At 33.2% G+C, this 13,208-nt stretch overlaps 1 protein-coding gene across 4 annotated transcripts in view; it reads left to right on the top strand.

Moving 5' to 3' along the window:
• LOC111052586 (calsequestrin-1) overlaps window positions 1-13,208 on the top strand; it is a 121,380-nt gene that overhangs the window by 91,257 nt on the left and 16,915 nt on the right. For 3 of the 4 annotated variants that reach the window (XM_039437963.1, XM_039437951.1, XM_039437959.1), the window contains 3 exons: window positions 3,209-3,811; window positions 10,163-10,519; window positions 11,062-11,215. In XM_039437963.1, the coding sequence (XP_039293897.1) occupies window positions 3,209-3,811; window positions 10,163-10,519; window positions 11,062-11,215 (1,114 nt within the window). Of the gene's footprint in view, window positions 1-3,208; window positions 3,812-5,325; window positions 5,934-10,162; window positions 10,520-11,061; window positions 11,216-13,208 lie in introns of those variants that run through there. The other variant, XM_039437970.1, reaches the window with a different exon arrangement.

The following is a 13,208-nucleotide window of genomic DNA, read 5'->3' as shown; positions in this document are numbered from 1 at the left end:
CAACTGTGCAATGCATTTTCCCATAAGAGCCGATGTGTTACAAAAGTATCATAAAAAATATTGAAACCCCCCCACCTTATAGAAATATACATGGCCAGACATCTTTGTAGTGAAATACATGCAATGATTCAATGAATAGTCTACTTGTCAACTGATTGATTATGAATAATTCTATAGCCTGATTAATCCTATCTTCAAAGTAGATGATATATAATTATAGTAATATCAGAGTATGGAGGAATTCCTTTTCTTTTCATATTACCGGTATCCTTAAAATGCAAAATTTCAAAAAACCTTGTGTATACATCGACGTGCAGTTGAAAAAGGAATATTCCTGCCAAATTTCATCGAATTCTATTAGCGCATTTGGCCGTAATCGCGTTACATACAGACAAAAGAAAATCCGAGTTAAAACATAGACCTCACTACGTTCGGTCGATAAGCAGTAAATTAGGCTAATAACATAATTATCGAATCGATAATAATTGGCAAATTTGACAACATTTTCTCTTTCTTTTTCAAATACGGTATCTCAATGGTTTAGTAACTTCAATATTGTTTCTTTGGTTTCCCTGTAAAATTAATTATGCATAAGATTTGGCAAATTTAGTACCCACTGGAAATGACAAAAAATAGTCAAGAATGAAAATTGAAAAGTATGAAATGTGCATTTCTATTTTTTAAATAAATTTTGAGTTTAGGCCATCAAGCGACTGAACATGAATATATTCTTTACAATTTATTATTCTACAAAATAAAATAGTTCAAAGTAGCCTACCTATTAATCTCCTAGTAAACGATTTAGCCTATCCAATTTTTAAACAAAAATTGCAGCTTTTAAAAAATATTTCTTAAACTATTGAAGATACAAACTTAAAACTGGTTTCATTGAATTTATCATCAAAATTTACATACAGAGTGAGTCATATGTATGGGAACCCTTCAATAAATTGGATACTGTTGTAGATATAATACTGTAAATTTCAGAATAAATTATTGGTCAAATACTCTACCTTTTGATGTACAACTGAATTTCAACCCCTCATAAGAGGGGTTGAAACTCGACTATTTTAAATGTAAACACACATTGTGTGGTACATCATTTCATAGGCCTTTTAAAAACAAGAAAGGAGGCATCGATAAAAATGTTCTATGATAATTGTATGCAAAATGGCGGCTGTTTGAAGCTTTAGTTTTAAAAGAAATGAATATTTTGAATGTAAACACCCATTGTATGGGTGTAAACACCCATTTAATTTTAAAGGCCTTTTCGATACGATAAAGATGACATAAATGAAAATGGTCTATAATACTTCTATCCAAAATGGCGGCTGATTGAAATTATTTCTTTAAAAACTAAAACTTTAATCAGCCGCCATTTTGGATACAAGTATCATGCCATCTTTCTCGTTTTAAATAGGCCTTTAAGATGATGTACCACACAATGGGTGTCTACATTTAAAATATTTGAGTTACAACCCCTAAGTCATCACCCCCTTATGAGGGGTTGAAATTCAGTTGTACGTCAAAAGGTAGATTATTTGACCAATAACTTATCCTGAAAGTTACAGTACCTATCATATCTACAACAGTCTCCAACTTATTGAAGGGTTCCCATAATGACTCACTCTGTATAATTCGACTAATATGAAACTATTGATCCCAACAAAAAATTATAAAAAATTTCAACTTTTCTTCATATTTTTTAGTCAATCCTTTGAAATCGACAACAATGTAATGGTTGAACTCCTCTATTGATATAATATGTTAGGTCTCAATTGGGGTTGCCACCCGTAGGCCTACTACATAATAAAGTATTGTACTTTATTTGGAGGTCTTGTACTTTATACTTTGCAAGCAAGATAAAGTACGCAAAAATACTTTATTTTGCTCAATAAAGTTCTATATAATAAAGTACGAGGAAATCAAAACATTTTAGGTTAGTAGAGTGGCGGAGACTGTCAGATTTTAACTATATATTAGCTATATTTTTTCAGTGCAAGTGATGCTGATGTTCAAGAATTTGTATAAAGTGATTTCATTATTTACTTTCTATCCCTGCCACTTCAGAATTTGTGTAAATGTTTTTTTCGGTGATGAATAATAAGTGGAGAGATGAGAGGAGCAAAGCATCTTTGAATCTCATAAGGAATAATGAACTAATGATTTATTTCAATTTAAATGTTGATTGCAAAGATGCTTTGCAACTCTTCACCAGTAACAATTATCTATTGATGATGGCCAAAAGCAATAAGAAATATATTTTCAAGAATAACTAATCGATTCTTCATTAAATTTGAAATTCATAATTAAACTCATTTTGTATTCCATTATATTCATGTATAGTATTTTGAATATCCATTCAAAATTACTTTATTTGCATGGACTACTTATAAAAGTTATTAAAAACATAAAGCACCCTTCATTCATTTTTTCCAGGAGCACATTCAAGCTCTAAAATAAAAAATACTCAATAATCAGCCTTTTGGAGCACTTGATAGAAGAAAACCATAAATATATTGATATGAATGCTAATATGAAGATTTTAAACGTTGGAAGCAAAAGCAGTAAATTAAATTAATGTAAAAGAAGATTTCATATCTACACTACAGCAAAATTACATAGTAATAAACTAATAAATATCATTTAATTCGATTAAGATAATCCCATTTTTGATAAAACTTACATTTTGGATTTAGAAGACCAACTCTAAAACTTTTTGGATTAAATAAAATAAATTATGTTTTTTTCATGATACTATATTAAACAATTGTTCTGTATGAGCGTGTGCTTTGTAACAAATGAAATTAGTATTTATCTTTTTAATGATTTATGATTATTTTCGTCATACCGGTATGTAATCAATAACTTTCCAAGCTATTATGTTCTTATTTGGATAAATCGAATTATTCTATCAATAATAATTATTATTGATTCTAATAGTAATCAGTGATATTCATGTCAATAATGTGTATTCTTGTGAGTATATCAGAATACCACAGAATGCTGACTTTTTGAATATACAGGTAAAAATGACATGTACTTTATTTAAACCTAATGTACTATATTTTTTAGGCCTGTGATTACCAATGTACTTTATTTTTCTTAAAGGTGGCAACCCTAGTCTCAATGCTGGATTCTGCGGCCTATATTCTAATGTGTCCTCGTTTTTTATCCTCTTTCATTAAAAAATTTCCATTTGTTCCAGTTACATAATGGACAACGAAGAAATCTCAGATACAGACCAAATACTACCAAAACCTTCACAGCTAAGGTATTTAGAATATGTAGGCCAATTTCCACCAAACATGGAAGAATTTGAGCCTTTGATGTTGTTACAAGATGAGGAATTAGAAGATATAATTAATGAAGTTGGTGACCGTGAGAATCTTGAAGAAATACTGAGAAGGGCCTCTTCACTTGCGGCTTCAAAACTGAATACAAAAAGTGACCGTGAAGTCCTCAAAGATCTACTATCGAACCGCCCTGAACTGAGGCGTATGAAAAATGAAGGTCTACTTTCGGACCTGCCACCATGGCTTCAGAAAAAAATCGATATATATCTACAGCTCTCTTCCGATGAGGACTCTCGCGATGAGGATTCTTCTGGTGAGGATTCTTCCAATGAGGATTCTTCAGCAAGCGAAGATGAGATTTCTATCTTGTATAAGAATTCACCGGGAGAAAAATATCTTGTTGGCTTCAAAGATGATTGTTTTCGATTGCTGTCAGAATTCAGTGAATCGAAAAATAAAAATTTTGAAGATTTTGCCAAAGTATGGAGGAAAATGAAATTCTCCATGATATTCGTGTAAGTTTTTCACGTTTTATTCATTTTATAATGATATAACTATGACTGACCTTGTTATGATACCGTACCTATAGTGACGTCCACGTTATTATAATGGCAATATTTGTTCATGTTGGTGTTGCTATCCTTGTCTATCAATTGACAAAATAGATAGCGGTATCCTTTTCTAGCTCCGCAATGTTTATACATTGTAAGGAAATTATCCGGCAATAATTTCCTTACAATGTATAAATATAATTGATTATCAAAATATTCAATCTCAATCATAAAATATTATGATTTAATCATTGATATAATTGATTATCTTTATCAATAAATAGTCCGGGCGCAAATGTCATTCCGTAGTCATTTTTGAGTAACAGCCGTCGAAGATGTCTCAATTTCTTCGTTAGGTCTAGCATAATGAGGATCGTGATGATGATAAGTCGAAATAACAGGCAATCACCTCGGAAACAAGATGGCCGCCAAAATTTTCAGGGTTTTGCTATATCGCTTGTATTTCACGTGGACCTCACAATAACAAAAACAATTATTATTCTTCAAAGCTTACTGGTAGTTAATTCATCAATAATTGATGAATGAGTTGAAATACCTCTATTGTGATTTGGTACATGAACAAATATGCCAGCCATATTTTGGTTGAAGAATAGTTCTCATTCAACCATCTTAGGCCCCAACTATACGGGCGTCTTAGAAGTGGAAAATTCACTCTGCATGTCTTCAGAATTCATGGCATCTTATGGGTGCGTCTATTTTGCTCATATCATTTACCCAATAAGAAAAATGCATCTGGTTAACAATCAGAAAAAAACCAGTGCGTCTAAAGCTGGATTTTCACACAGTGACATTGAACAGTGAAAATATAATTGCGGCGAGTTGTAATTGGGCTATTCCTACTCAGTCCAGCCTAGTGAAAATGAATAATACCATTGTGTGCGAATCCAGCTTAAGATGCCCATATAGTTGGCGCTTCAGATCTCTCAAAATTCCTGTTTGACATGCATTTGTCAGAACTCATTCAGGAGTCCCTAGACTCGGCATTTTGCTAACTTGAACACTAGATTTGTAGTTAGGTAGTGGGAGGGATCATGATGATCTTTATTAACACAATAACAATCTAGAGTATTAGAAAACAGTTCAAGCATCCTTGGTAGACCTATAAACAATGAACTGGAAATTAAACTTGCTAAAGGACAATTAGATAACAAAACAGTATCATTCTAAAACATTGTAACTGATGAATATAAAAATAACATAACAAAAAAGTATATAAAAATAGTGTACACGATCAGGAGCGTTTTGAAGGTAGCCTACATTGGATCAGGAGCTGTGAAAATAAAATTAGGATAATAATATTTATCAATTTGTGTCACTAACTCACAGGTGATTATGTATCTTATAAATATATTATGTATCTTAAAGGTGGCAACCCTAGTCTCAATGCTGGATTCTGCGGCCTATATTCTAATGTGTCCTCGTTTTTTATCCTCTTTCATTAAAAAATTTCCATTTGTTCCAGTTACATAATGGACAACGAAGAAATCTCAGATACAGACCAAATACTACCAAAACCTTCACAGCTAAGGTATTTAGAATATGTAGGCCAATTTCCACCAAACATGGAAGAATTTGAGCCTTTGATGTTGTTACAAGATGAGGAATTAGAAGATATAATTAATGAAGTTGGTGACCGTGAGAATCTTGAAGAAATACTGAGAAGGGCCTCTTCACTTGCGGCTTCAAAACTGAATACAAAAAGTGACCGTGAAGTCCTCAAAGATCTACTATCGAACCGCCCTGAACTGAGGCGTATGAAAAATGAAGGTCTACTTTCGGACCTGCCACCATGGCTTCAGAAAAAAATCGATATATATCTACAGCTCTCTTCCGATGAGGACTCTCGCGATGAGGATTCTTCTGGTGAGGATTCTTCCAATGAGGATTCTTCAGCAAGCGAAGATGAGATTTCTATCTTGTATAAGAATTCACCGGGAGAAAAATATCTTGTTGGCTTCAAAGATGATTGTTTTCGATTGCTGTCAGAATTCAGTGAATCGAAAAATAAAAATTTTGAAGATTTTGCCAAAGTATGGAGGAAAATGAAATTCTCCATGATATTCGTGTAAGTTTTTCACGTTTTATTCATTTTATAATGATATAACTATGACTGACCTTGTTATGATACCGTACCTATAGTGACGTCCACGTTATTATAATGGCAATATTTGTTCATGTTGGTGTTGCTATCCTTGTCTATCAATTGACAAAATAGATAGCGGTATCCTTTTCTAGCTCCGCAATGTTTATACATTGTAAGGAAATTATCCGGCAATAATTTCCTTACAATGTATAAATATAATTGATTATCAAAATATTCAATCTCAATCATAAAATATTATGATTTAATCATTGATATAATTGATTATCTTTATCAATAAATAGTCCGGGCGCAAATGTCATTCCGTAGTCATTTTTGAGTAACAGCCGTCGAAGATGTCTCAATTTCTTCGTTAGGTCTAGCATAATGAGGATCGTGATGATGATAAGTCGAAATAACAGGCAATCACCTCGGAAACAAGATGGCCGCCAAAATTTTCAGGGTTTTGCTATATCGCTTGTATTTCACGTGGACCTCACAATAACAAAAACAATTATTATTCTTCAAAGCTTACTGGTAGTTAATTCATCAATAATTGATGAATGAGTTGAAATACCTCTATTGTGATTTGGTACATGAACAAATATGCCAGCCATATTTTGGTTGAAGAATAGTTCTCATTCAACCATCTTAGGCCCCAACTATACGGGCGTCTTAGAAGTGGAAAATTCACTCTGCATGTCTTCAGAATTCATGGCATCTTATGGGTGCGTCTATTTTGCTCATATCATTTACCCAATAAGAAAAATGCATCTGGTTAACAATCAGAAAAAAACCAGTGCGTCTAAAGCTGGATTTTCACACAGTGACATTGAACAGTGAAAATATAATTGCGGCGAGTTGTAATTGGGCTATTCCTACTCAGTCCAGCCTAGTGAAAATGAATAATACCATTGTGTGCGAATCCAGCTTAAGATGCCCATATAGTTGGCGCTTCAGATCTCTCAAAATTCCTGTTTGACATGCATTTGTCAGAACTCATTCAGGAGTCCCTAGACTCGGCATTTTGCTAACTTGAACACTAGATTTGTAGTTAGGTAGTGGGAGGGATCATGATGATCTTTATTAACACAATAAACAATCTAGAGTATTAGAAAACAGTTCAAGCATCCTTGGTAGACCTATAAACAATGAACTGGAAATTAAACTTGCTAAAGGACAATTAGATAACAAAACAGTATCATTCTAAAACATTGTAACTGATGAATATAAAAATAACATAACAAAAAAGTATATAAAAATAGTGTACACGATCAGGAGCGTTTTGAAGGTAGCCTACATTGGATCAGGAGCTGTGAAAATAAAATTAGGATAATAATATTTATCAATTTGTGTCACTAACTCACAGGTGATTATGTATCTTATAAATATATTATGTATCTTATATATTGTATTTGACCAAATAGCACAGTAGAGCACATGTGCTGAGAATTATACAGAGTGTGGCATCATTATTTTCTTTTTGAAATGCTCACTATTCAATTAGGCTACTGGTATTTGATAACATAGCGGAGTGCTAGTAGTCATATTGGAGAATCGAGAGGCGTGGTTTTAAAGTTCTGTTCTTGCACAGATCAGACGCCATTAAACATTAAACGTTGGAACACCACGTAGTGCTCGCCTAGCGCTCGCCGTTGAGGCCTACTTTTCAAGTGGCTGTTCAGTTGTTGCAGCACAGCGAGCCTTTTGGAATCAGCTTAATTTAGCCCTATTGGCCAGTGTTCCAGACCAGAAATCAATTGTTTCGTGGGTTACTATGTTAAGAAAAATAGGTAATAAAAAATCCAAGATCTAAAGTTCCGCGGCCCATTAGATCACTTGAAAACATCGAAGCGCTCCACAAGACAGTGAGAGCTTCAATTTTGCTATCTCCAAGGCGTTCAGCACGCAAACATGCGTCAGCCCTTAGACTTTCTGATTGTTTTGTGAGGAAGATTCCTCACGATACCTCCATTTCCATCCATACAAGATGAATATAATTTACAAAATAGCTGTTTCGGAGATATACTTCCCAGAATGGCTTATCTCAATTAGAGGCGATTTGCAATGGCCGGCTCAATCTCCTGATTTGCTCCCATGTAATTTTTCACATTTTTTTTTTGAATTCCATGTCTATATGAACCGTCTGAAGTCCGTCCAAGATTTGAAGAACAACATACGGTTGGGAATTTCCAGAATTACGCCTGAAATGCTTGGAAGGGTGATATCAAATACTATAAATAGGTACTCTAAGTGTATCCAGAGTGGAGAATGTCACCTTCATTGTATACTCTACAAAACTAAATAAAAAAAACTTTAAATACATTCTTACATTTTGAAAATAGAATAAAACTTTTCTGACTTTTACAATGCGTTTTATAGAGTTTTGAAAAAAGGAAGTTATGATGCCGCACTCTGTATAATATTGGGGAGAGTAGATTTTATATGATTCTTTTTTCATTATATAACATTGATAATTTGTTTCGGCGTTCAGAGAGAACAGATTTGTTATGATTCCATTTTATATTATACAATTTTGATACTTTGTTTGGGCGTTCAGGGAGAACAGATTTAATATTTTTATGATCTTACATGATTTTATTTTTATGATGATATTTTATATTATATAATCAATAATTTATGTGGGCTGGGAGCGTTGGGGAGGGTCACTGTTAAAAGGTTTCTGGAAGCCTTATGGGGAGGAGAGACACCTCTTCACCAAGGTGGGAGGATGCAGACTATCTGTACTCCAGATGGCGTATACCATGAGTAGACTGGAACTATAAAATCGATTTTTCATGACTACTTCAAGATAGAGACTTGCAAATAGGCTCAATCTCTTTGTTACAACTAGCCGTATAAGAATATTAATGATGGAAACAACGAAAATATTCGTCATCATTAAAAAATTCAAGATGGCGGTCATTATTGACAGAATTTTTTTTTTATATCGGTTGCCTTTCAGTTATTGTGAAATATATGGAATTGATTTTATTACCAAAGTGTTTAGAATTAACCAATCTATAATATCCGATAGAATCGTCTCATTTGGACTATTTTTTTTCATGATTAATTTTACTTCGAAAACTTGAAACATACACTTTTCAGGGATAATATTTCTCTTTCCACCCTGTATACGTACTCGCAGTAGACATACACTAGTATTATTGGCACATTGTTGTAGAATATTTCCAAAGCTTCAAAATGACATCTGATTGAAGGCTATAAGTCCATATTTTACGGCTGGAGCATCATCGGAAAAAGAGTGAAAATTATTGTTTGCAGTGGAAAACTAGCTTTTTTCACCATATGCCAAACCTAACAATTATGAAACATTGTAACTCATTATTCCTTGAATATATAGACTTAGAAATGGTATCAATCTCTTCGTAATGATGCTTAGAAATCTCAAAAATGTTTGTCATCAAGAAAATAGTCAGAAGAAAATAGGTGGCGGCAATTCTTTTCATTCCAACAACTTATACTATGATAAATATAATTTCAAACTCTTTAAATATGTTTTTTCGGGAACAAACTTTTACTTTTTCACCCACCGAAAAATCGATTTTATAGTTCTAGCTTGTTACCTCATGTGTATTGAAAAACGCACCAGAAATTATGCAGGGCTTTCTTTGGAGGGCGCTGGAGAACACAACCCATTTGTTAGAGTACAGCACATGGAGATAATCGTTTTAAAGCTGAAGAAACGATCTAAATTTCATAGATTCAAAATTTCTCCATATTTCTTGCACAAAAAAGATATAATGATGAATATATATCAATAATGATAGAAATTAGAACAAAATTAGAAATAAACGTTTTTTGGACTTTTGAAGGTTATAAATAATAAAATATTCGTTTTAGATGGAAATTTTATGAACAAAATTTGTAGAGGAAGATCATAAAAATATATTCGTTCAAAAAAACGTTTGAATATCTTGAACGGTTATTGAAATACAAGCGATATAGGAAAACCTTAAAATTTTTGGCGGCCATTTGGTTTTTGAGGTGTTTGCCTGTGATTTTGATTTATCCTCATCATGATCCTTATTATGCTAGACTTAAAGAAGAAATTGCAACATCTTCCACGGCTGTTACTCAAAAATGACTACGGAATGACATTTGCGCCCGGACTAAATAGAAATAGTGGGTAACTAGTTCTGTATAAGCTATGATAAAATGTTAAACTTGATATGTCAACTTTTGGTTTTCAGATTATATGATTTGGATATATTTCTCAGAGTCGGTGATGAAAAAAAATATAATGATAATAATGATGATGATGATGATGATATGGAGGATGATGCAGAAGAGGATGATGAAAATGATGATGATAAAGATGATGATGCTGAAGATGATGATGAGGATGCTGACTTTATTTTTTATCAAGATTTTAATGAAGAAATCGATCCTAGAATCAAATTCTTGAATCTCGCTGTACCGGAAATGTTTCTTATTGCAAAAACGTTCATGCTTCCCGAGTATCCAAATTCTTTTAGGAAAGGTGCACTTTACCTGTTATGTGCTCTGTATTATAGACAGCCATTCAAAAAGGACGACGCATTAGTTGTGTAAGTTACTATCCTTTTATAATATTTTATTATAGTTGGAATCACTAAAAGGGATGTGGTAATGTATATACAGATATACCAATTCTTTCCAATGAGTAGTAATTCAAAATTTCACTAATCTAACATTTCTAATTGATAAAATAATTTTTTCAATTTTGAATAAATGAAATTCTGTGCGATGCTGTTGGAGGAAATCAAGTTAGTTCAATTTCAGCTGTATTTTATAAATTTCCAAGGCCCGGTTTCTAGGACACTTATTAAATGTTAAGGTCCATTGAACACAAATGTTTCATTAGATTTCATTAAATTTCAACTTGAGCGTTTCTGCTCTGACATTATTTTTATGCTAGAGCTTAAAATATATCATAACAAATACCTAATATAAGTGAATAATACACCTACTCTTCATGTAATATGTAAGCCTGTTCTTTAACATTGTAATAAACGTTTTTAGTTGCAGTGGACGGTTTGCTATGAAATTTCAATTTGCTTTTAACTCAATGCTGCATTTTTCAAAATCAATTGTTCTGTTTTTGTTTCAGTGGGACTTTTGCTCCAACATTCGACTTGACTGAGCTCTGTCTCTTTCTACAAATACGTGATGGGGAAACTGAGGAAGGGAAAAAAAGTCTAGAAGTACTTTTTGAACTAATGATTGAAGATGGTGGCATCTCACCTGTGATGCCATTGCATGAAGTGAGTTTGTACTTAATCTATTCTTAGTGTAGACATAGCCCAGTCAACGAAGTGTTATAGAGGGAAAAGTTTGGAAGACAATTTTTGTCCCCGCAGTTCTGTTTAGGGTAGTAAGAAGGTGAACATATCAAAAGTCCCCACCCATACCCCCTGTGCTATGTGGGTGGGGGTGGTTCAAAAGTACTATTTTTTCGTTTCTCACATATAACTCGAAAATTATGCATTTTACAGACATTACTATCCTATAAGAAATTAAAGCTTACATAATTTCCTACAATATTGATCTTACAACTTTTTCTACATCTCTCTCACTTATCGAGATATCCGCTCTAAAAGATGTGACATTTTTGAAAAACACATTTTCCTTCAATTTTTTGCTATTTTTGCTCTTATAACTTTTTGAGTATCGATGGAAAAAATTCATGCTGAGCTTTGCTTTGCTTATGCTATGCTTTGAATATCGATTTGAAAAATTTATGGAGCATCAAATTTTCTTCAATTTGATGTAAAATATCACAAGTTTACGCACATCCCCACGACTGTTGCAGCAGCTTCAGTGTTGAGTGTGAGATCTTCAGTTATGCAGAAATTGACCAATTGACAAAGGAATTTGGAGAGAATGTTTTGAACAAAATTTTTGACTTCGCAGCTTTGTTGGGACCAGTTAGGGGGTGAACATATCAAAAGTCCCCATCCCTACACCTTGTGCTAAAGGGGTGAGGGTGGTTTAAAAGTTGCATTTTTCAATCTTTTGCTTACACGCTCATATCTTGAGAAAAATGCGTTCAACCGACATGACTAACTATTCAAAAATGAAACTTGATAAATTCTCTACAATATTTGTTCAGTGGTGATTTGTGATATCTCCAACAGTTTTCGAGATATACGCTCTTAAAAGTGTAAAATTGTTAAAATAACAGCTTTTAATCCTATATTTTGATGTTTGAGGGCCTATAACTCTCCAACAATGCATCGTAGAGATGAATGTTCAGTGTATATTTGTAGAACTCTGTTTTCTCTTTAATTTGATGTATTATTTCACTACTTAATGTTTTCCTTCTATTGTTATAGCAGATTCAATGTTGGGGTGAAATTTTCAACTCTGCAACTAGTGTCAACTTAGCAGTTCCGCACCTTCAATAGACGGGCTACAGATGCGTATTTCTGCTATATTTACCCCCAACTAGTCTTCATTCATCTACAGAGTCAAAAATTGTGTACCAGATGTTCCAGGCTCAAATTTCATTGTCAAGTGATCAATTGCTACAAAATTAAAATTTCACCCCCCACCTAGAATAAGCTATAGAAAACAAAGATATACAAATCTACGCTGAGCATTCATTTATACGATGCATTGTTGGAGAGTTATAACATAGATAAAGGATGAGCATCTATATTTCTTGTCTCTGGTTATAGGCCCTCAAACATCAAAATATAGGATTAGTCATGTCGGTTGAACGCATTTTTCACAAGATATGAGCGTGTAAGCAAAATATTGAAAAATGCAACTTTTAAACCACCCTCACCCCTTCAGCACAAGGTGTAGAGATGGTCCCAACAAAGCTGCGAAGTCAAATATTGTGTTCAAAACATTCTCTCCAAATTCCTTTGTCAATTGGTTAATTTCAGCATGACTGAAGATCTCACACTAAACACTGAAGCTGCTGCAACAGTCGTGGGGATGTGCGTAAACTTGTGAAATTATACATCAAATTGAAGAGAATTTGATGCTCATAAGCTCATGATCAGCATGGATTTTTTCCATCGATATTCAAAAAGTTATAAGAGCAAAAAAAGCCAAAAATTGAAGAAGAATGTGTTTTTTCAAAAATGTCACATCTTTTAGAGCGGATATCTCGAGAAGTGAGAGAGATATAGAAAACGTTTTAGGATCAATATTGTAGGAAATTATGTAAGCTTTAATTTCTTATAGAATAGTAATGTCTGTAAAATGCATAATTTTCGAGTTATATGTGAGAAACCAAAAAATGGT

Source organism: Nilaparvata lugens, chromosome 1 (genome assembly GCF_014356525.2).
Source record: "Nilaparvata lugens isolate BPH chromosome 1, ASM1435652v1, whole genome shotgun sequence".
Classification (NCBI taxonomy): Eukaryota; Metazoa; Arthropoda; class Insecta; order Hemiptera; family Delphacidae; genus Nilaparvata; species Nilaparvata lugens.
This window is presented reverse-complemented; position numbering and strand designations above follow the sequence as displayed.